Here is a 25,912-nt window from a genome sequence, read left to right as displayed (position 1 = left end):
ACATACTAATTTTTAAAACATTATTTCAGGACCTGACTGTTGCCGGCAATGCCAGTTCCAAATTGATCTTTTTATTACAAATCTTTTATTCTGCCAATACTTTTAAATTGTTTTCTTCCATATTGCTCTGCACCCTGGTCATTGAAATAATACATCACATTTATTCTGTTAATACACTTCAAGACCTCCAATAGATTAAAATTATTTCAGCTTTTTTAAAAGCACTCTCGTTAAATTTTCCTTCATATACAGGTCACGGAAGAATTTCGTAAAGTAAAATCTATTCCACAATTTCTTTTTAAAACTATCTTAGTTCCATTCAGAGACATAAAATAAATAATTTGCCTTGCTGAACATTGAAATATTTCACAAAATGAACCTTTCATAATACAATTTCTGCATGCAAATAATTAAGAGAAATGTACTGTGCAAAAGAAATTTAAACACAAATCTGAACGCAAAAAATAATGCTATTTCAATTGAATGATTCACACCAACGTGTGGCTTTTAATAATGTCTTATATGGCTTATTCACCCAAGAACACAGAGATCAGTTTTAAGCATTATGAAGAAAATTGTTATTGAGCAGGTTTCATATACCCGGATTGACATCCAAAGCTTATTAAATCTCTCACTGGCTGTGAATCTAAATCACAACATGAAAGCGGCAACTGAGCCCTTTCACATTTGTCATGAGACCACATTATGATCTGCTGGTCTTTTTTTGGAGAGATATAGATCAAAGCTTTCTTTGATCCAAGAATCATAATAGCACCAGTCATAAAAATAACTCGCTTTGTTCCTATGGATGTATTCAACATACTCCTTAATAGGAGGTGCAAAAAAATTGTGGCTATATTGGCAAGCTGAGATGTAGCAGTCGTGCACCTGATGGCCATTGCCAAACGGAAGAACAACTGCTCAGAAGAGGACTCCCCCTTCCCCCTCTACCCCCATTTTAAATAACTTGATTAATTCACATGTTATTTGTTTTCATGGACTAGTGCTAGAAAGGCAGTAGCCATATGTGAGCCCGATCTTCAGGGTAGCAAATAAATCCTTCATTAAGTAACAGATAAAATTAATTAAAACAAATCTTTGCTACAAATAAGAGTAAGATGAATGTTCACTAATTGGGGAAACTTGTACTAAATTGTTCCATAGGAACATCAGCCTTGAATTTGGGCAATATTTTTTATCTCAACAAATTACAGTTGTGCATGTAACATCTATGTTTCAGTATCAAATAATGTTTCATATAACTGTATTTCATTAGTAGCTTGTTGATGCTAATATATATACACTTTTTAATTGGAATATCATTATAAAGAATATTCGGTATTGAGGCACTTTGACTGACAGCTCCAACACACATTGGACATTGTTATTCATTGACAGCCATTGGTAAAAACACACTAGGACAAAATCTAAAAGATCACGTTTATTTGTATCCGAGCTCAATTGCCAAAATCATTTGCAATATTATCAATGCAAAACAAAACCAGTTTTCTAGAAAGACTGACCTTGGTGGTATCGTGTTTCTTTAAGATATGATTTACAATGTCAGCTGTTCCCATGTGAAGTTCCTGAAGAAAATGAAAAAAGTTAGAAATAGAGTTTTAACATGTGTCAAAGGTGGAAACACAAAAGTAGGGATGTTGTGCTACAGTTAAATAGTGTATGGGTGAAAGCACACCTGGATTGCTGTGCACCATTTGATCTCCTTATTTAAGGAAAGATATTGATGAGTTGGAAGCAGTTTGGAGATGGTTTATTGGACTGATGCTTAGAATAGGACGGTTGTCTCATGAAGAAAGATTGGACAAGCCAGGCGCTTGTACCTCTGACATTCAGAAAAATGAGTGGCAACTCCACCGAATCATACAAAATTGTGAAGATAGACACATAATATTGGAGTAACTCAGGCAGCATCTCTGGAGAAAATGGGTCAGGGAAATTTTGGTTCAGTACCCTTCTTCATACAAAATCCTGGATGTTCTTAATAGGATGCATATAGAGAGACTTTCCACTAGTGGGCGTAAAGAGAACATGGGGGTCAGTTTCTTTAAAAATAACGAGTTATCCACTGAAGACACTGGTTTGGCAAATAATTTCTCTCAAAGAGTTGCAAATGTTTAGAACACTCTACCTCAAAGGGCAGAGGATGTGGAGTTTATATAGAATATTTTGAAAGTGAGGCAGACAGGGGATGAAAGGTTACCACAGATGGACAGAAATGCAGGGTTGAGGCGGCAGTGATATCAGCCGATTATTATTCTACAGAGTGGTCTATTATTCTTGCAATCCATATGTTTGTGCCCACTTCATGACATAATACTTCAAAGAAGTGGTTTGTTAATATTAAAGAAAGTAGCAGCTAAAGATACAGTTCTTTTCCATCAGACAGGATGAAGAATTTTGAATAACTACTTCCTTTTGGTTTTAATTGGGAGAGTGCAATTTGTTTGATTTGTATTCAGTAAACAAGACAAGTGTTACTGGAGACTTAAATCATTAGCAACATTTGTCTCTCAGCTAATAGAAGCTAAGATGGGATGAAGACAACAGAAATACTTTGTCACAGTAACAATCGGTAGACTTGCTATTGTTAGAACGCCAAAAATGGGACCTGCACACCATTTAAATATATGGGTAAAAATGCCCCTCAATTCACTGGTGAAATCAAACAGAATTTATATAATTGTAGGAATTTTCTTTTTCAGAAAGGTCCCAAACATTGTTGCTTTCGAATGGGAAGTGAAATAGTTGACTAAAATCATTCTATTATTATTATAAGAAAATAACTGCAGACGCTGGTACAAATCGAAGGTATTTATTCACAAAATGTTGGAGTAACTCAGCAGGTCAGGCAGCATCTCGGGGAATGGGTGACGTTTCGGGTCGAGACCCTTCTTCATTGTTGCAGAAAGCAACAATGTTTGGGACCTTTCTGAAAAGGAAAATTCCTACAATTATATAAATTCTGTTTGATTTCCCCAGTGAATTGAGGGGCATTTTTACCCATATATTTAAATGGTGTGCAGGTCCCATTTTTGGCGTTCTAACAATAGCAAGGGAAGCAAGTCTACCGATTGTTACTGTGACAAAGTATTTCTGTTGTCTTCATCCCATCTTAGCTTCTATTAGCTGAGAGACAAATGTTGCTAATGATTTAAGTCTCCAGTAACACCTGTCTATTATTATTGCCTACCTTAAAATTTGAGTTCCATTTCAAATTAAGACAACTGAAAAGTAGCCTCTATTGTACAAAGACAAATGAAAAGTAGCCTCTATTGTAGTGTAGGAGATTATACTTTTGCAGATTGCTGATAGGGAAGCCAGCAACTTCAATCATGTCGAGAGACTCTAGGATCTGAGCTATCTGTCGCCACAGGTGATGAGATTTTCCAGTAATGGACTCTGCGCCAGCCATCACGCAGCTTTGAGCCACACTGCTCACTCCAGCTACCCTGAAGGCAATCTCTCCACACTGGGCCATGGTCGATTGTTATCTTATAACACTGGAAGCAGCCATGTGGTCTAAGCTGGCTCTGAAGTGATCCCATCAGATCAATTTTCTCTCTCCTTACTTCCCTCCTATTTATTTCAGACAATATTCTCTCCTATGTTGTTAAGCCAATTAATCTACTGGTACATCTTTAGCATGTGGACGAAAATCAAAGAATGTAGCAGCAACCGACATGGTCACAGGGGGAATGTACGAACAGCACAAAGCGGCACGGTGGCGCAACGGTAGAGTTGCTGCTTTACAGCGAATGCAGCGCCGGAGACTCAGGTTCGATCCTGACTACGGGTGCTGCACTGTAAGGAGTTTGTACGTTCTCCCCGTGACCTGCGTGGGTTTACTCCGAGATCTTCGGTTTCCTCCCACACTCCAAAGACGTACAGGTATGTAGGTTAATTGGCTGGGTAAATGTTAAAAAAAAAAAAAAATGTCCCTAGTGGGTGTAGGATAGTGTTAATGTACGGGGATCACTGGGCGGCACGGACTTGGAGGGCCGAAAAGGCCTGTTTCCGGCTGTATGTATATGATATGATATGATATGATATGATAGCATCTAAGGTCAGGGTTGAACCCAAGTCCCTGGAGCTTTGGGGAAACTGCCCTGCAGTGATGGATTCATACCAGGTTTCCAGAACAGCGAGTGTGTGTCTTTTTTATAGCGCAGAGGTTTATATACTTATTAGTGTTCAGACCGGAGACCCACAGTAATAAGTCACCAATGCAACATGAAGAAGGGCATCAGGGCTTGGCATACAAGTAGCAGAGAAAGAATATAGCCTATCATTTAAAGGCAAACCAAAAGACTAGAAGATGTGTTTTATTTAGGAATGATTGAATATAAATGGATTTTTTGTTTAAATAAAACAATGAATTTAGTAAAAGTGTAACAGTATTAAAGTAATTCATGGTTTACACTTTTAATTAAAGAATATGAAACAGTGCAAATCAATACGATTACTTACAGGAATACTGTCAGTGCGGTTATCTTTCCAGACTTCCAAAAGTGCCACGATCATTGCTTCTAATTCAGTGCGAGACAAAACTCCATCTCGGTCAGTGTCAAATACCTTGAAACAAACTAATAAAACAAAGCACAATTCACCTTATTTTAATAAAAATCGTACAAAAAAACTGAAAGTTATTATGTTAAGATTTATGTTAACAAAAATCAGTTTTAAACAAAACATTGAATAATGAAAATAATTAGACTAACTAGCACACAGAGGAAATGCTGTTTCCAGCATCAACAATGTCTTTTGTCTTTGCAGATATTGTTCTATGATTGCTATTGTTTACTGTTTTTATTTTACAGAAAAATGCCACATTGTCTTCATAGAGTTCAAATGAAAACATTTCAGCTTGCAAATTGAATCGTTGTTTGGATTTTATGCTTATATGGCAATCTACAATCGACTAAAATATTGCTATACAATATATTATGTATTATGCAATAAATCACATTTAACATTAATTCTCATCCAAAAAGCTTAACATCTCTCCCCATCACTCTACTTTGTGAATGCCACAACTTTCAAAGCCATTCCAAGCAGGGATGATGGAGCAAATTGGAAATCCATTTTGGAACCTGGTCAAAATCTAGTTTTTGGACATTGTTGACAAACCTCCTGTTGGGAATTGCATTGTGCTTTCAATTTCTGCAAAACATAGCAAATAGCCTTCTTAATTCTGCAGCGATTGCCACTGCATCCTTTTCTTATTGGATTCGAGTAACTGTGCTTATTTAAATCTCATTCTTAAATCATGTTGGAAAATAACTGCAGATGCTGGTACAAATCAAAGGTATCACAAAATGCTGGAGTAACTCAGGTCAGGCAGCATCTCTGGAGAGAAGGAATGTGTGACGTTTCGGGTCGAGACCCTTCTTCAGACTGATGCGAGTCTGAGGAAGTGTAGTGAGTTTCATCAGACTGAAGAAAAGTCACAACCTGAAACGACACACATTCCTTCTCTCCAGAGATGCTGCCTGACCTGCTGAGTTACTCCAGCGTTTTGTGATACCCTCATTCTTAAATCATGTAATTATGAAGGTGCAAATATAGTATGTTTTGATAAAAATGACATTCGGCCTAATACTGAACAAAACAGCATTGTGTATTTCCAAAATTATCAGGCATTTAACAGGCAGAATAATTTTCTTCAAGCTATTATAGAACAGTTTAACCTACGAAAACTTACATTTCTGCCGTTCAGCAAGAGGTCCTCTACAGCAAGCAGAAAGCCCACAAGAAATTTCTTTGAAGTCTATGTGATTGTCACGATTTTCATCAAAAGCACTGAATAAACCTGCAATATAAATTGATATTGTACATCACAAATGTATTTTTGCTGCAATAATATCTTTCATAGTTCATAGTCTCATTTTATTCTGTACAGGCAAGCTATAATTAACATGCATTATATCATTTGACCATCCATGGTCCTTCATGCATACAACTTGCGTTGTTTACACCACTAAATCAAGTACAGACAATTGCTGAGTTACGCAAGGGTTCAGTTCGTGAGAATTGTCTCCAAGCCGATTTTTCCACGAAACAATAACATTTATTTTCTATTATCACTCTATATACACCTGGTATAATTCTTTAATCGTGGAAACAGGCCCTTCGGCCCATCTGGCCCACGCCGACCAACATGCCCCAACTACACAAGTCCCACCTGCCTGCTTTTGGCCCATATCCCTTTAAACCTATCCTATCCATGCACTTGCCCAAATGCTTTTTTTAAATTCAGTTCAGAATATTCAACCTAACACTATCCATAATTAAACTAATGAAATACCTACTGCACTCAGTCATTAATAAACACAAAAACATTATTATTATTGCAACTTTCTTTAAAAAAAGCTTTAAAACGCTTGGGAGAATTTACATAAAAGTTGGATTTCTGTAGGTCATGTCATTCATAACCAGAAAGCCGCTGTATCAAACGAAATAAAGGTTTATTTTTCTGGTCTTGCATCATCTCCACAGTTTAATCTAATCCACTTTCGCCTTTGTACAATGATTTTTGATATGAAGTGGGCAAAATCAGAGTGAGTAAATTACTCTGCCTAAAGAGTAGGGTTTTGTGCCTAATCTATTTGATGACAAAGGAGGGACAATGCAATTTAGGTGATGAACAACAATTCTGACATTCCCACCATCTCTTTCAAAACAAAGATCCAAGTCTTTTACTCGGAATCAATGCAAGTATAAAGTGATGTTTGTGGCCAAACATAATATATTTTCAATAATACGAAGCTCCTGTAGATAACATAACCTTAGGCTTTCATAACACAAAATATTATTATCATCTATCATGTTATTTTCTAACATAAAACACATCCCACTACAATTCTGAGGAGCAGCAAAATCAGAAACCAAGCCTGGAGGAAATTTCAGACTGATGTTGAGGAATGTCAGAGGACATATGGGCAGGGATTATGCGATTCTCCAAACAAACTCTTCAAAAACTGAAATTGTGGGCTATTAGTTTATTTATGAGCAGAAATCTTGGCACAACGTTCGTCTGACCAGGAATCAATTGACCTTATGCCCCATTCCCACTGACCGATCATTGCACTTTCACTGGTATCTATGTTCGAGCTCCAAACCAAATGTTTTGCTCTTTCAAAAGACTCCATGGCACTCCTTAGAGATGACAAAAAAAATTTGACCTGTACTCATTTTAATATTTAACTCTCAACTAACAAACATCACTACAGTATACTAACACATGTTTTATTCTGCTGTGCTTTGAGACCTTGCTAGACTTTAAAAATAAACTTAATTTGCTGCAAAACCCTTGAGGCTGAAATCATGCAAGTCATAGAGTGAAAAAGTATGGAAATAGGCCCTTCGGCCCAACTTGCCCACACTGGCCAACATGTCCCATCTACCCGAGTCCCAGCTGCCCGTGTTCGGTCCACATCCCTCCAAACCTGTCATTTCCTTGTACCTGTCTGTTTCTTAAATGTTGGTATAGTTTAGTCCCTGCCTCAACTACCTCCTCTGGCAGCTTGTTCCATACACCCACCATCCTTTGTGTGAAAAAGTTACCCCACAGATTCCTATTAAATCTTTTCTCCTTCAACTTAAACCTATGTCCTCTGGTCCTCAATTCACCTACTCTGGGCAAGAGATTTTGTACATCTACCCAATCTATTCCTCTCATGATTTTATACACCTCAATAAGATCACCCCTCACCTTCCTGCACTCCAAGGAATAGAGTCCCAGCCTACTCAACTTCTCTCTGCAGCTCAGGGGGAGGGGGAGGGGGAAGAGGGGGTGGGGTGCTGCACCAATGCAGGAGAGGTTTGGGCTCAATTTTCTCAAAATTCAGCATTTCTGCAGTCAGGGGAGTAACTCCATCCTTTACAGTGGGGATTAAATTGCATCTTCCCAGATCCTGTGAGCTGACATGCCACTAGAAAATCTACCTTGAATCTTCTTCCAGCACACCAAAAAGGAAGGCTTTGGTGCAGCATCTTCAACACCCTCTGCTGCTCAATTTATTCCACTCCACCTCCAGCCATTCTTTTCTATCCCTATTTCACTCCCTCATTCCATCTCTCCCAAGACACTTCATCAAATATTTGAGTACTGGTAATGAACTCATAATTTGCTTACCTGAATTAATTCCATCAGCTCAAATGCTTGTTACATTATAGAATCTGATTGACAATAAAACCGATTGCACCAATTCACATTGGACACATTAATTGTAATCCATGCCCAATTTATATTTTCTCTCAGCTTCTATTACCTTCACTTAAAGATGGATGGATGGGTGGTGAAACTAAAGGAACAAATGTTTCTAAATCAAAACGTCCTGTCCTTGACTGAGCCTTCAGCAACCAGTACCGTTTCTCAAGATCAATTATATCAGATTCTTCCACTGTAAATAGAAGCACATACATTAGCAGTTAATAGATACAGCAATATTCAAATCAAAGGTCATTGACCTGAAATGTTAATTTGGATTTCTCTCTAATGCAGCCATTTTTTTAAAACATGAGATACAAATCAGAAAATCTTAACACTGATACAAAATCATTGCTTACAAAACAGACACCAAATACATGCTAAAATTGTCAGCAGCAAATTTATTAAAAATAATGAACTGCACTATTGTTTATTCAAAAAAAATTCAATCACTGCCAAGTGATGGAATGACTGCCAGGAAATTAGTTAATAACTTTAAGGGTGTTATACTTTACCTTTGTACTATGTATATTGGAGTAATAATTCACGTGAGAAAAAATTGTATAATAAAGCCTTACAATAATCAATTACAATGTGAATCATATTATGGCGTTTTTGATTTATGTACTTTTATAAAAATAAAGATTGTTTCTTATCACTACAGAATATTAACCTGAAGGGTGAAGTATAATTTAAAAATGCCTTGATCCTGTGCTCTCCAGCCTGCCTCTTCGCTGTTCAATTTTTCCTATGTGATTGAAATATTAACTCCATTTCTCTTTTCAAAGATGCGACCTGATCTGCAGACTATTTCCAGCACTTCGTTTGATACGAAGAATATGAACGCCAGCAGCAATACAGCGGCTTTACTACTATAGATCTTAGAATGAGTGTGTCAGCCAGTTGAATTCTGGAACCTGGTTTTTTTCCGCTCTGTCATATATGGCCGATAGAAGAGAGGACATGATAAACAGTAAGAGAAAATAAAGTATGACAACCTAGTCAGATTTTTCATATTTCTTGAAAGTGGTCTGAAGATCACCTCTGATTTTCATTTCGCGCAAGATACAGTTTTCATTGACTTGACTAGGAAAAAAAACTTTGCCTTTACCACTTGTTCCTTACTAAAACTCCTTCCTTTAACTAAGTAATCTACCCTTACATCTCATGGGATAATGTCCAATTTTGTTTGACAATGCTCCTGTTAAGCTCCTTGGTTCATTTAAACATGGTAAATAAATACGATTTTGGGGGTGAAAGGGAAATCACCATGACATTGTGTTTTCCCATGCACTGAACTTTTACATTGTGCAAAAGGTTGTCTCGAAGCAGTTGAGTCAGCCAGTTGATAGTATGAATGGAGTTTTCATTGAAACATGCAAAAGGTTTTATTCTTGTCTTATGAGTAATGAGTCTTTATACAAAATAAATGTTACCTATCAAATGTTCTTACTGTACCACTAAGCTTTGGCAGAGTGTCATTTCACACAATTTGCTGCCATCTTGGAAATTCCCCGGGCGGAGATCTCAAGTAGAAGTGTGGGTGGGGGAAAAGGGCAAATTGGGCAGAAATAACCAGAGTCATTTTTATAACTAGTTATGGAGCATATCAAGCAGCTTCATTATACTCTTCAACTCCACTAAAAATAACTATTAAAATGCAAGCCCTTTCAAATCTCTTTATTTAATCAATTTTTCCCTAGAATTTTAACTTATGAACTCAATCAGCTACATTGAATAAAACCAAAGTAACTTTTGCCCATTCACAACAGTGGTCACAGTTAATCCAGCCATTTTCCCCCAATATAAACTACAGAACAGCAGGTGGTTACTGAAGGAAAAAAACATGGAGAGGGAAGAGATTTTTTTTAACTTCAAAAATCCACTGCATGCCATTTCTGTATTAGAATGTAGTGAATTAATTCACCCACCCCTGCTTTCTTCATAATTTTGAATTTGCCTTATTTTTGTACATTTTTAAGATTAGAACTGGACTGCAGAGAAACAGAATCTGGTTGCCATGTTGACTGCAGCTGTGTATTATCTCATTACCCAGCTGGCTTTAAGGCAGGGTTAATCCATTTCAATCTCATCATTGGATACCACTGGGCACATTACTGCACCTCAGACACAAAAACTAACATATCAGTTTATCAAATTCATGGGTTCAGAAACACATTTACCACAAAAGTCAACCGTTTCAAAATAGTGTAACAATACCATAATTTTCCTGCTTCTTAGACATGACTTTAAATAATTTGCAGCATTTCTTTCCAGGGGATCCAGAAAAATATTTGTTCCAAATTATTTATTCTATTAAATTAAAAAAATCAATGATTCACAATCCCAGGCAGTATTTAAATTCTATCTGCCTATCACATCCAGCTCAATATTTATATTCACAATAAATTTAATAGCTAGAAATACCTTGAACATAATTTAAGAAATGCATTTATATACCAAATTAAAGCTCCAAAAAGTTATTTGTCACACAAACACCTACGCATTGTATAAAATGGACAATTTTGAACTATAATTTATGCTGGTGTTTCTAATCATTTTATCTCGTTGATTTTCCAGGCAAGCAACGTTTACACGTTGCAATTGTTACTCAGCATTCTAATGAGCAACTATAGTTAACCCCTTATTTTCTGCTCTAGCATTCAATGGTTCATCCTCTGCCACCACTTAAACATGTCATCTTGTCCCTAACCCTTTCACTATTCCAAGGAACTATGCCCTTTAACTTCCTGGTCTATTCACATTCACCCCGAATACCAATAATCCCTTCCATTTCAGAAATGCAGCAGAATAATTACAATCTTTCATCGGTTCCCTTTCCACCACCCCTGATATTCATTGACCCTGTATGGCAAATTTAAAAGGGAGCTCCCTGTTGATACAAAACTGCAACTATGGAATTGTTTGTTCCTTTCCGGTGATGACCACCACAGTCCCTTGATATTTTATAAATTTTTTGTCAAGAATCTCAATCCATTTTGAGTGAGACAGAAATTGCTGGAAATACCCACAATGTGGGAAAAATTTGTGGTGCGATCTTTCTTCTTCTCTGTACTTGTACATTGTGCAATCTACAACTGCAGAGGTGGAGAAAGGTAGCAGAAAAATGAGGTTTTTAAATTTAACGAGGCCATATACATATACTAAAAATGTCTTTCAACAAGCAGTCACACGATAGCAGATCTGGTTTATTCATAAACCATGAGAAATTGGTTGAACTTAATCCTTCAAGTAAGTCGACCACCAGCATCTTAAAGCAACAAAACATCAATGTGAAGTGAATTTTAAAAATCCCCATACTGAAACCACAGTGATTTTGTGCAAAAGTACCTTGGTATTCCACCCTTATTTTCAGGTTGAAAAAAATGTCAATAGTGACATTTATATTTATTGCAGACCATCAAGCCCAATTAAGTGGTACACAATTTTGCAATAACTTGTTCTGAACAGGCAATGTAAAAAAAGAGGAGTTTAACTTGGTTCACTCTTAAACTACTGTAGGGTATTAAAGCAGTGTTTGCAAACAGGAGCAGCAATCTAAAAAATAGATTTAGATCATGTAGTCCTATTAAATTAAATATGGTACAATTTTCAAATAATGATGCACTTTGTTCTGCCAAAATGATAAATTAACCAAGATGGCAAACATTAAAGAAACTTGAAGCGAAAGCACATATATTTGACCCAAAAGTAAAACCAAACCACTTTATGTAGTTACTGGAGCTGTAAACACAGAACCAAGTAACATTATCCTTGCATATATTTGTATATGCTTCAACTCCATAGTCAGAGTCATACAGCATGGAAACAGCCCGACATTTAATATAGAACTTGGATACATTGACAAAGAGCAATGAAAGGAAAGATCAATTTCCAAAGTTGTACAAATAATATTATCAATTACTCAGCATTACAATTCATATTATTTGTTCAAATACTAGCCTTTTCATAAACATTAAAGTTCCACAGTCATTATATGGTATTTCACTCAGAAAACCAAGTGTCAGTTTACATTGCAATCCAAAGTGAATTTCGTAGGAGATTTCAGAAATACTGTAACTTGCCTGGCCTCAATAGTCATTCACCCATCTGCAGGTGCTATCCTTTCCGGCGGGCAGCAGTACAGGCAGACCATAATCCAACCTGCGCTGACAACACTCGAACAAGATTTATGCTCGTACTCAAATGAAGGTAGATCTCAAAAGAAAGCTCAACAGGTCAGCCAATTGCAGACGACAACAAATGGAAAGTGTATTCAAATTGTATAACCTCAATCATGGTCATTTTGGCAGCAAAATGAAGCATTCAATCATGGGACTCAGAAGGTCATCTGGAGTAAATCCACCTGCTCAGAGTACGACTAAGAATTAAGAGGATAATGAGACAGGCTGACAATTACATTGCACCAGCAATTTCTCTAATTGGCACATGATGTCAAAATTCCCTCCATCAACTTCAAAAAAAGCTAGTGTTCAATCTCACACAACATAATATAAACAAAACATTTTGTAAGTACTTGGCAGCCCAGTCAATAACAGAAAAGAATATTTCAAGTAAAAGACCACCTCATCAAAAGTAAAAAAATGTCAGAGGGGCTAATTCGCAAGTGTAGAGATCAGGGAAGTGAGGTGGGGAGGAAGAATCATGAAGGATGACCTACTATAAAGTGGAAGCCTGCCCCAGTGTATCTTAAACCAACATTCACAATTTTTAGGTTTCCAGCACACTGATAATTCATACGCATGTTTTCGCAAGTTACTTTGGTCGTTTGAAAATGTTGGCCATTTCACAGAGATGCACAAGACGGCAGATGCTGGAATCTTGAACAAAAGACAACGCGCTGGAGGAACTCAGTGGGTCAGGTAGCATTTGTGGAGGAAAATCCAAACATGCTACCTGATTCAGAGTTCCTCCGGCACTTTGTTTTTTTGATCTGTTTCACATGTCGATTGAGCATCTTTCAATTTATTTCAAAACCATGCTCTTGCCTGCTTACCAAACTAAAAGTTATTCCCTAAAAAGCCTCATTTTTGTTGGCAATTTCAACTACACAGGGGAGGGTACCCATGTGATAAATGGAGACAAGAGAATGTGGAAGCTGGAATCTTGAGCAAAACACTACTGGATGAACTCAGTGGGTCAGGTAGTATCTTTGGAGGGACATGGAGACAATGTTTTGGGTTGGTGCATCAGAGGAGAACCTCTTCAAAGTGTGCAAACTTTGAGATTTCACAATGGAGCAGTAAAAATGGAGGCAAGAATCAGCAGACGCTAGAATTTAGAGCAAAGTAGTACTTCAGCAACTCAGGAAGTCAGGCTGCATCTGCGGAGGGAAATAGACAGGTGACATTTCAAGTCAGGCCCGACCCAAAATGTCATCTGTCTATTTCCCTCCACAGATGCAGCCTGACCTGCAGAGTTCATCTAGCTATTTGCTTCATCATCTTTTTGTTCATTTATGAAACTCAAATGTTTATGGAATATGTTAGTATTACCTACAGAAGAATATTAGTGCTCAAAAAATCAAATTTAAATCAGAACACAATTATAGAAACTATTAATCCTTTGTTCATGTTTAAATTAAAATTCTATTTTTGTGATTTGTTGAGCTGTTGGCTTGTTTATCTAAAATAAAACCCTCAAAGATTTTGAAAGCAGAAACCAACAATATTGCACATTAGAATTATTCAAGCATTTCTGCATCACATCAAACAGCTGGAATTTACCACAACTCAAAACTGGTACAAAAGGAACAGAACAAGTGATAGTTTTAATCCGGTGAAAAGGATTCATACATTGGTCAATAATGCTGCAGATCCATGTTCATAATTATAACAGGTTTTATACTCTAAGGCTAAACAATTTCAATATCCCAACCATCAGGAAACTCTTATCCCAACCATCAGGAAACTGGTGTTTTTCTTTGCTTTTTACAATAATGAAAGAAATGTTTATTGGACTGTATTAACTATTCTAAACAGCACATACTACCACAGACAAATGGCAACTAAACATTGGAAATACGGCTCTACATTAATTTCAAATTATGTGTTGTTATTTGGGTCATTCTAATCAAGGAACACCTACAACAACTGGAAGTGAAGTCAGATACAATCAGTACATTTGAGACATTTAGGCTTAAAAAAGGCAAGGCATGGAATAATATGGACCTAGTAAAGACAAATGGGAAAAAGTCAGCATGGACATGTGATCTGAAGGGCTTATTGCTGTGCTGTTGAACTCTGCCTTTCAGTCTAATTTGAGGTTATCTGTTGAAGCACTTACACAAAGTTCTTTATCCTTCACCCAGCTACTCAGAGATAAAAGCAATGTCATTTTATTTACAGCCACCAGGGAAATCAAACAGCATTAAGAGGGAAGAATCATAATAGAGTGGTCTGCAAGAGATATACAACAGCTTAGCAGCTAACACAGACATCATAATTAACGTTCTGGGGAAACCTTCACAACGACTGTCAGAAGAAATACTTTGACTTATCTGCTGCTTAGTGGTATAAAAGTTTATTCTCTAGTAAAGTCAGAGTTTAAGCCTGGCCTCAGGGAATGGAATCAATAGTAATGTTCATACAGAAGTTATGGCCAACTCAAAACTGGATATTTGATAACTAATCCGAGTCAACTACTACTAGTAGCGGAGTCATTAAGAAAAGTGTGGGAAGACACTTCAATGTTGATGTCAGTAAATAACACCATGCCTGAAAGTGATGTTGCCAAGAGATAGGAAGTAAATGAGGAATTCGAAAGGGTAAACATTTCAGGAGATTTGGCGGGTAGAGGAGCGGGACTAGTAAGTTACTGGAAATGATCTGGCTATGATCAGACAGACAAGACTGAAATCAGGCAAACAGGAGTCAAGACTGGAAGATTGTTGGTTGGTCACATTAAAGATGCAGAACTCACCCGGAAATGAGATAGGCATAGATTGGGTGAATGCAAACAGTCTTTTCTCCAGAGTTAGGGAATAAAGAACGAGAGGGTCTAGGTTTAAGGTGAGAGCAGAAAGATTGAATAGAAACCCAAGGAGCATGTTTTTCCATACTGAGGGTATATAGAGTGAGCTGCCAGAGGAAGTACATGGATAGGAGAGGTTCAGATAGGTACAAGTCAAATGCAGGCAAATAGGGCTAACTTAGAAGTGCATTTTGGTCAGCATAGATGAGTTGGGTGTTTCCATGTCGCATGATTCAGACTCAATAGGGAAAGTAATATGGATATTAACTTGCAGTAGTGCTTATATTTTAATATTTTTTAAATCAAATTTGAATAATGAATGGTTTTGGCTGAGATCAAGATTCCAGAGCTTGTGCAGTGTCCAGAGTCATCTCGTGATGGATGACTAAGCCAGCTGTGTGCCAGAAATGCTCCGACTTGCATTCTTTTTACCCAATTTCAATCAAGTGAGAAGAATCAAGATTAATAACATTCATTATGGTGTCAGCTTTAAGACATACAATATTGATAGCGTGGTGTGTCAGTAACCCTTTGCGAATCTGTTTTGCTCCCTTTAAAAATCTAAAAAAATACACCTCAGGGTGCCTTTGTTCCTTCACCCATTTTAAATTTGCATCACGTTGACTGTACGGTCTATCTTTATTCTTCCTGCAGAGGTAAATTTCCTGATGTTTCTGTGCTGAATTTCATTTGCCATGTTTTGCGAGTTTGCCTGTGGCCTTGAGGTCAATTTCTATCTTCCTCCTTGTTTAATGCACTTCCACTTGCTGAGTCTATTACTGTTTCCCTCGGTGTTACAATAGACAATAGACAATAGGTGCAGGAGTAGGCCATTCAGCCCTTCGAGCCAGCACCGCCATTCAATGCGATCATGGCTGATCACTCTCAATCAGTACCCCGTTCCTGCCTTCTCCCCATACCCCCTCACTCCGCTATCCTTAAGAGCTCTATCCAGCTCTCTCTTGAAAGCATCCAACGTACTGGCCTCCACTGCCTTCTGAGGCAGAGAATTCCACACCTTCACCACCCTCTGACTGAAAAAGTTCTTCCTCATCTCCGTTCTAAATGGCCTACCCCTTATTCTTAAACTGTGGCCCCTTGTTCTGGACTCCCCCAACATTGGGAACATGTTATCTGCCTCTAATGTGTCCAATCCCCTAATTATCTTATATGTTTCAATAAGATCCCCCCTCATCCTTCTAAATTCCAGTGTGTACAAGCCCAATCGCTCCAGCCTTTCAACATACGACAGTCCCGCCATTCCGGGAATTAACCTAGTGAACCTACGCTGCACACCCTCCATAGCAAGAATATCCTTCCTCAAATTTGGAGACCAAAACTGCACACAATACTCCAGGTGCGGTCTCACCAGGGCCCGGTACAACTGTAGAAGGACCTCTTTGCTCCTATACTCAACTCCTCTTGTTACGAAGGCCAACATTCCATTGGCTTTCTTCACTGCCTGCTGTACCTGCATGCTTCCTTTCATTGACTGATGCACTAGGACACCCAGATCTCGTTGAACTCCCCCTCCTCCTAACTTGACACCATTCAGATAATAATCTGCCTTTCTATTCTTACTTCCAAAGTGAATAACCTCACACTTATCTACATTAAACTGCATCTGCCATGTATCCGCCCACTCACACAACCTGTCCAAGTCACCCTGCAGCCTTATTGCATCTTCCTCACAATTCACACTACCCCCCAACTTAGTATCATCTGCAAATTTGCTAATGGTACTTTTAATCCCTTCGTCTAAGTCATTAATGTATATCGTAAATAGCTGGGGTCCCAGCACCGAACCTTGCGGTACCCCACTGGTCACTGCCTGCCATTCCGAAAGGGACCCATTTATCCCCACTCTTTGCTTTCTGTCTGTTCAATCCACCTTTAATCTCAAATTTGTGACACAAACCCCTGAAGCTCAAATTTGGAAGTCGCTTACTGTATAATGTGCAGACATACCACATTTCATAATAAGCAACGTCACAAACATGCCTCAAAGACCTTTTTGTAAAAGCATTTTAACGATATCAGATGAATTAATTTTCCTGTAGGCAAAATATTTTATCTATTTCAACACTGTTGGAAATGTAAAAAATACCATTTGTAGATATGCCATATTTGAAATCTCTTCCATGGCATAGGTGTCAACATTTCACACATCTTTAAAATGTTCTCAAATATCTTGAAGCAATTAAATTTGATTTTAAAAGTATTAAAATACAAGCACTAGTGCAAGCTCAAAAAAATTTCAATTCAATTGAGAGCTTTGAAAATCTGCTCGACTAGCTTGTTTGGCTCAAGACTAAACTAGAATCCTATTGGAAATTAGATTCATTGACATGGTCCACAAAGTTTCCATTACTCCGAACTGATACTTATTTTGTTTATAACAAAAATTCAGCAAGACATTTTTCCACCATCTTTGTCCAAAATAGAATGATACTTATTAATTACCCAATTGCACAAAAATACACATTGAGAACTTAAACTTCCATTACAAAAAAAACTTAGTTTTTCTTATATTCAAATAGTGGAACAAGAATGGTTTGTTTAAGATTGCTACTTCAATTACATCAGAAATAAGAAGTGAAAGTATTAAGGAGAAGTAGTGGACAAGGCATCCAATTCTGATGTCACAGCAGGGGAAATTGTACAGCTTTTTCCCTAGGTTAACTCAAACTCAGACATACTCTTGCATCAAGAGCAGGTCCTGACGTCCTTTGCAGTCACCTGCTTGTTGAGGCGTAAAGCGGAAAAAGCAAGCAGCTTAAAATACAGCAATGACAAACATAGATAAATGGACTCTTCACAAAAAGGAAAGGTCTGCATGTGCAATTTAATAATGTTCAGCACAGCAAAAAATATCTTAAATGCTAGTTGTAAATATCTAGGATGTCAGCAAATTCCATCATGTCACTGATCCCATCCCCTTTCCAGAAAAGAAATATACTTACAGTGAGTGACTCCAGCCAGAGTTTGATAAAATGTAGGTGTATCACTATCGTCAGTAAGAGTGATACACACTCCCCCCGACAGCAGCCATCGAGCAAATGTGAATGCATCCTTATTCTGAAGGAGCCAATTCTTGAACTTCTCATAATTTACCTTTTCTCCCTAAAATAAAACCAAAATGACAAACTATAATTTTTTTACACAAAATCTGCACATCATGACCAATATATTTCGAAGACTGAAATGCGGGCTTTGAGCATAATTAAAATCACAGGTAACTAGAACTATCACTGATGAGTTACTCCAGCATTTTGTGAATAAAGAACTATCACCGATGCCGCTTTAATGGGTTAGAATTCAGCTTACATAGAACAGTACAGCACAAGACCCTGCAGCTCACAATGTGAGAAACATGATGCCAAAGCCACCTCTTATTTACTTGCATGTAATCCATATCCCTCCATCCGCTACAGATCTAATATGTCTACTCAAAAGTCACCACCCTTGGCAGTGCATCCCACTCACTCACCACCCTCTGAAAAAACGTTACCTCGTGTATCATCTTGAAACTTTGCTCCTTTCACCTTCAACCTATGCCCTCTAGTATTTAGTTTTAGTTTCAGAGATACAGCATGGATAGTCCCTTCGGCCCACTTAGTTCGCGCTGACCAACGATCACCTGTACACTATTTCTATTTTATTCCAGTTTTGCATCTTACACGCTCGGGGCAATTTATAGAGGTCAATTATACCTACAAACTTGTACGTCTTTGGAATGTGGGAGGAAACCGGAGCACCCGGAAGAAACTCACACAATCACAGGGAGAACGTACAAACTCCGTGCGGACACCACCCGTAGTCAGGATTGAATCGGGGTTTCTGATGCTGTAAGGCAGCAACTGTACCGCTGCTCCTCTGTGCTACCTATTCCTGGAAAAAGGTTCCGAGTCTATCCTAGGTCTCAATTTTATGTACTTATGTGCCAGCGTTCCACAGAAAACAATACACGTCTGTCCAACCTCTCCCTGTAGCTAATTCCCCCTAATCCAGGCTTCATTAGGGTGAACACAAATAGCAGAATGGTTACTCAGGTTGAGAAATGTGCTCTGCTGTATTTCAGTTTCAAGTGAGATGTTCTATGAAATATTCATGTTTCAGCATTTCGTCAATAACAACTAAGTCTGAAGAAGCGCATTTTTTAAATGATTTAAAATATTATGCAAAGTATTAGACATAGTTTATGATCTCCATACTGCAGTAAGCAGCTTTGGCAACACCTATAAAAATATGTAATAAATAAACATTTAAAGAATGTATGTATTGAATTCTACCGAGAAAAATTAGATGAGAGACAACTAATAGTATAGTCTTAATAAAGCAATCATTTTTAGGAAACCATTTGGTATTCTGAAAAAAGTGCTCATCTCCACAAAGGTCCTTTCAGTACAGTGACCTGAACAATACTGATTGATATTTGAAATTTAAAAAATTAAGAAACACATTAAAGTACAGAAATAGGATGTGGAAGCGAAATGTCTTAGAAATTAATCACCCATTTCCTTATTCAATTGCAAGCAATTAATAAACTCAATCCAAGTGGGTGAATGCAGGGATTCTTTTTACCCCATTGAGTGGATTTGTGGTTGAAGTTCAAATATGGCACAGCTTCAGCAGGCAGGAGCCCACAGTAAGTACAATAGCAAAGTGTAGCCAGAAAATTGTTGACAAAGCTCAAATCAAAAAGCTTGGGAATCCTTTTACCCCTGGGGGTTAATACCAGCAGTTTGATGAAGAACCCATTGAGTTTTGAATTTTGAGGAAATAATCCATATACATAAAATTATTGTTATAGTTCAGAGAATGGTGTGGATCTCTAATCACAGCTTAGAGCTATTTATAATTTCACTTGGCACTTGTGCAAATCTTATGGCATTTTCAGGGTAATTTGAATCAAGACCAATTCACAAAAAAGCTTAAGCTCATTAAAATTCAATGAATTTCAGTGACTGCAGTGGAAATATCCACATAATAGGCAAACTTGAAGACAGCAGCTTCATAATGTGGTGTTAAATCACCTCCAAGTGTAACACAAAGATTAATGCTTGATTCAGGTTGAAATCATAACAAAAGCTTTGCCTTTATTAACACAACAAAAATGACTGAAAATCATGTTGTTTGTGTTGCAATTCCTTTATAGGGCTTATTTTAATAATAGTAGATTCCCTTTAAAATTCAGAAGTCTCCTGCTGCAGACAAATAGGAATATAATTCCTTAGAGTAATCTCCAAATATTGACTGGCTCCCTACAGCATAGCATGCAAGGTGAAATACATTATTATTTTTTATGCATAACATGACTTTGTACATACCCAAGGGTACAATATGCTAAATAATTGGAATGTTAATTTCCTTTTACGTGAATTTAAAGCTTTTTTTCAAAAATCTCAACCTCAATTGGAAATAGATTAATGGAGTCTTACAATATGGAAACAGGCTCTACGGCCCAACTTGGCCACATTGGCCAACATGTCCCTTCCACACTAGTCCCACCCGTCTACGTTTGTTCAATAGCCCTCCAAACCTGTTCTACCTTTGTACCTGTCGAAATGTTTCTTAAACATTCTGACAGTACCTGCCTCAACTACCTCCTCCAGCAGCTCATTCCAAACACCCATCACCCTTTGTGTGAAAAAGTTACCCCTCGGGTTCCTATTAAATCTTTCCCCCTCACCTGAAACCCACGTCCTATGTTTCTTGACTCCCCTACTGTGGGCAAGAGACACTGAGTCTACCCGATCTATTGCTCTCGTGATTTTGTATATCTCAAAGAACAAAATGATTGCAAGGATGAACAAAGGAATCAAAATGAATATTAAATATTTGATTTGATCAATATTTAATGTCACAGGCTTCTAAACAAAATTATTTTGTTGCAAAATTCAGAGTGACAAGAAAATGTCCACGCTTAGCCAGGAAATTGTTTCTAAAACTCCAGCAACGTGTGTGGGAATCCTGAAAATATTTAGACTGATAGAGGTACAGAGTTGATGTTCAGGCAAAAGAAAACTGTATTTTCCAGCAAGTTTGTGTTATAATTTGAAATATTCCTAATTGAAAGTAAATTTAGAAAAAATAGACCAGTCAGCATTATATATGCGTCAATTAACCAGTACTTAATACGTCAACCTTTTTGAATTCTCGCAGATATATGCTTACCATATACATCAATGAAATGGAAAAATGCCTGCCAAGACTTGCTTGGTGAATTCTACAACTGTAACATTACCATGTTAGGAACTTAGTCTCAAAGAAGCTGGCTTTCCACTTTTGTTCTTCTGACAATTGCACTGGGATATCCATTTCAACATTGTAGATAATCAGGTTTTCCAACTTTCACACCAATTTTAAGTACATTTAAGAATTCTCTCATTAGCATTGTGGTGACAAAGTAAACTACTTTGAAAAATAAATCTTTTGCAAGTTTGTCCACTCAATATTTAATGATCACTTTAAGGGATTATTTTGTTTTTTATTAACCCTAAATATCACATTATTACATTTCTTAAAAAAAAGACAAAATCTTTAGTAATTAAATTTTTTAATTGCCAATTTTAAGTGTGCAAACATAGGCAGCAATAAGCTAATGTGGTCAGAAAGTTGAACAAACATGTATTGGACAAGTGTTGTGCATGATGTAGTCTGTAGAGGATGGGATTCTGGAAAAGATTCAGATCTTTAGAGAAGTTGAGGATGTGTGTTTCACTGAAATGAGATTATGTTGTGGAAGTGGATGTAAACTTCCTGGTGAATGCTAGGTTGAAGATTCATTTTGATTTGGGTCAAAAACAGATCACAAATTTTCCTTAATTGCCTACCTTTACTCCACATATCTGCAAAATGTTACTTGATATCCATTAATAAATGTTTATAACTAAATCTATTTTAAATAATGTAATTCTTAAATGTAGTGTTTAAAGTACTTCAATCATTTCTCAGCAAAAATTAATAAACTGATCCATCACAGTCTATAAAGCATGGAGAAAATTTCAGTACATCATAATTTAATATTGTTCCAAGTGAAATTGGACAAGAGAAAACTAAATGGAAAAACTATTTTTGCACTTTGCGAGACACACACACACACATTGTGAACATAGTTTTCCGCATTTTAGAGCATCAGTTCCATAGACAATACTCAAATTCTGCTTCCTTTAATTTTCCCTACCACTTCCAAAAATGCTTAATCTGAGCAAATACTAGGTCTGTTCCCCTCATGAAATGCAATCTGGTAAAGACTATACTCCCCTTATCCTACTCCATCTTTCGTTACGCGTGTGCGTGCGTGCGTGCGTGCGTATGTATATATATATATATATATATACATATATATGTAACGAAAGATGGAGTAGGATAAGGGGAGTATAGTCTTTAGTCCTATAGTATAGTCCTTCATTGCTTCTACTCTGACATTCCCACTGACATTCCCACTGACATTCACAAGATATGCTGATAAGTTAATTGGTGACTGCAAGTCGCCCATTGTTGTAGGTGAGAGGTAAAAGAATCAAAAGGGATAGTTGGTGGCCATGTGAAAGAAGTTGCATGGCTACAGGGGAATAAGGCGAGGATGAAACTGGGACTGGTACTGGGACAGATGAAATTAAACTGGTGGAAGCTGGCATAGACTCCATAGGCCAAGTGGTCTTCCTTTGCCATAGTAAGTTTATCAAGTATGTTAACACTCAGTGGCATTGCAAAGTATCCAACTATTTTGCCTTATGCTTCTGTATAATCTTACTTTTTAACAGTTGGACCATTACATTAACTAAACCACACTACTCATCATTGTGATGTCTCTCTGCTATTCCATTCAGTGATGTGATGGGATGAAATATACATGAGATAGCAGGAAAAAAAAATCAATCTGCAAAAATCCATAATCCCATTTCATATTTCATACACAATGCTCTCTTGATAAAAAGTGCAGCTGTACCCACAAAATTGGGTACTGCACTCAGCAAAAATACCAAAATAAAGCTAAAATTGTAAAAACTCAAACGTGGGCATGTTGATAACAATTCCTCATTTTCAAACACTTAAATGATACTGCAACCACTTACACACATGCATCATTGAACAATCCAATTAAAAATGTCACTGGATCAAGTCAAGAGTATGCATTTGCATTGTGCTTTCAAGGTAGCCAACGTGCCTTAGGAAGCCTCACACAACTTACGAGTCCTGATTATTCAAATTTTTGAAGGTACATTACAAATTAGTATCAGTAAACATATTCACATGAATTAATGAAGTAAAACTATTACTTACCACACGTACCACCATTCTTCATATAATCCTTATGCTTTTTCTTATTCTAAGTGGAGTCTTTTTTATATCAAGCACACACATGAAGTACTCATTAAATATGTGTACCGTCAAGGAATAGCTCCCTCCAAATCTGTCTAGTGATTAAGTACACATGGGTTCATGATTTGTTGGGGAAGCCCCAAAAGGAACCACGCAAATAACTACGAAAGAGGAACCTAAAGTATCCAATGAACGTGATTACAACTAGCAGTCCTCAAAATTCCTATTACGTAATCAATTATTTTGTCTATTTTTGCTCGCCACCAAATGTTATCGTAGAGACTAAAAAAGGGGAACCCAAGTTCTTGAGTGGAGTGTCTTTTTTTATTCAAGTTGAGTGACAATGACATCACATGCCCCAGATAATATGTTTACAGAAGGGAAGTACGCATTCCTTTGAAAGTTCCTTCCCAAGGCAAGCTCGAGGAGTAATTATCGAACAAAATATACTATCAGGGCACATTATATTTTGGGACAGATGACCAAACGTTGATTAAAGTGACAGGATATTCTTGAAGAAATAAAGTGTTGGGAAGGTGGGGACATTTCAGGAGGGTCAGGCGGTTGAGGATACAGTTGCCAAAAATATTAAACTTGAATAAGATCAGACTTTTAGAAGTATAGGGAAGCATGTACAAAATGTCAATTATTTCTTCACCTGCTCTCTTTCCAAAATGGTCATTTCTGAGTGATTCCAGAATCAGGCTCCGTTTATTCTTACACAAAAGAAATTGTTTTGTTTTTTTAAAGAAGAATTTGGAATTGGTTAAATTAAAACACAACACTCACTAACCAGTCTTACCTGCAATAATCAACCAACTCAGAGACAGAGTATTAATGGTCACATGTTCTCATTTTGCCTCTGCACACCTATCCTACCCAATTCTCAGTAAAAAGCAAATTTTCACTTGTACATAAGGACAAATAACAAGCCTTGAATACGGCATTGTAAACAAAGCAACTACACTTGAAGACTTACAATACTGATTAATTTGGAGATGAGCCTGAAAACTGCTGCGGCAAAATCTGCTGTGTAAATGATATTCAAAGCTTGAAGCTGATGAGAATAACACAACAAAACCTTTGCCTTTGTCACCATTGGTTTTTAAAAAATGGGCAAAGTTTGGGCAGTTGGAGAGTAATTTAGGGAAATGTGAGGTTATCCACTTAGAACAGAAAAAACAAAGTATTGTTAAAACAGAGAATGACTACATAATATAACCATACAGAGAGATCTGGGCATCCTCCTAGATCAATCAGAGGAATTTAGCATGCAGACACATTTGAAATACAAATGAATTTGTCTTAACTACAAAAATGATCGACTCTGGAAGGACGAGGTCTTGCCACAGGTGTATTCATGAGATCATGCCTGAAATATTTTGTTTCTTTATTTGAGAAACAATGTACATGCATGCACTAGAGAGAGTTCAGAGGAATTATACCAAGTTAACTCCTCACAGTCTTTGAATATTTTCAAGGCACAGGCAGATAAATATTTGATAAGGAAGGGTTTAGAGGTTGTTGCAAGTAGATGGAGATGAAAAATGAGTAACACAGGCCAGCCGTGATCTTAATAATTGGGGGAGCAAACCCGAGAAGCTGAATAGTCTCATATTCCTGATTCATATTATAATACAAAATATAGATAACACGTTGCCATTGGGAAATGAGTATGATCAAAGACTAGGTGGAAGTTGATCAAGAATTGAATGAAGGTGACAAGCAAAGAAATGATGAGAAAAAACATATTTATTTGTTAAAATCATGAAGTGGTTAGGGTCTTTAATACCCTGCCTGAGCAATTGTGGATGTTTCACTTGTAGAATTCAAGAGGTTGAATAACTATATGGATATAAAAAATGTAGCTCTATGGGGAGATAGGAAGGGGATGGGTCAAACTAGATTTCTCTTGCACAAAACAGAAATGGACTTGGCAGGCTAAATGGCATCATTTTGTGCTATATCCATTCTGTGATTATACGACAATTTATCAGGCAAGTTACAAAGAAACTAACTTCAGTGCAATAATATGTTTGATATCGCCATTTGGGTTTAAGTACTATTTTGCACTTGCATTGCTTCATCCAAAAGATGTGGAATTGAACTTCCTGTGATAAAACTTGAAATAGCTTCTGCATACCAAAAATAAATTGAAGCTGCCAACCTAGACATTCTGTGACAGAAACTTCCAGTTTATTTGGAAGTTGTTTAAAGTAATGGTTCATGCTTTCACATAATCATATAGCACAGAAACAAGATTTTGGCCGATCAAGACTGTGCTGACCATCAAGCATCAATTTACACTTGCCTCATATTCCGCTCTAGCATCCCCATCCATTTCCCTCGATTCTCCTGACA

At 37.2% G+C, this 25,912-nt stretch overlaps 1 protein-coding gene across 2 annotated transcripts in view; it reads right to left on the bottom strand.

The window, feature by feature from the left end:
• usp32 (ubiquitin specific peptidase 32) overlaps positions 1–25,912 on the bottom strand; it is a 109,358-nt gene that overhangs the window by 41,383 nt on the left and 42,063 nt on the right. For both annotated transcript variants that reach the window (XM_078422063.1, XM_078422062.1), the window contains exons 5-9: positions 18,187–18,346; positions 8,292–8,423; positions 5,723–5,830; positions 4,489–4,604; positions 1,524–1,586 (exon numbers count right to left, since the gene is read on the bottom strand). In XM_078422063.1, coding sequence (XP_078278189.1) covers positions 1,524–1,586; positions 4,489–4,604; positions 5,723–5,830; positions 8,292–8,423; positions 18,187–18,346 — 579 coding nt within the window. The remainder of the gene's footprint in view (positions 1–1,523; positions 1,587–4,488; positions 4,605–5,722; positions 5,831–8,291; positions 8,424–18,186; positions 18,347–25,912) is intronic.

The sequence above is a fragment of the Rhinoraja longicauda genome, chromosome 26 (genome assembly GCF_053455715.1).
Source record: "Rhinoraja longicauda isolate Sanriku21f chromosome 26, sRhiLon1.1, whole genome shotgun sequence".
NCBI classification, from domain to species: Eukaryota; Metazoa; Chordata; class Chondrichthyes; order Rajiformes; family Arhynchobatidae; genus Rhinoraja; species Rhinoraja longicauda.
This window is presented reverse-complemented; position numbering and strand designations above follow the sequence as displayed.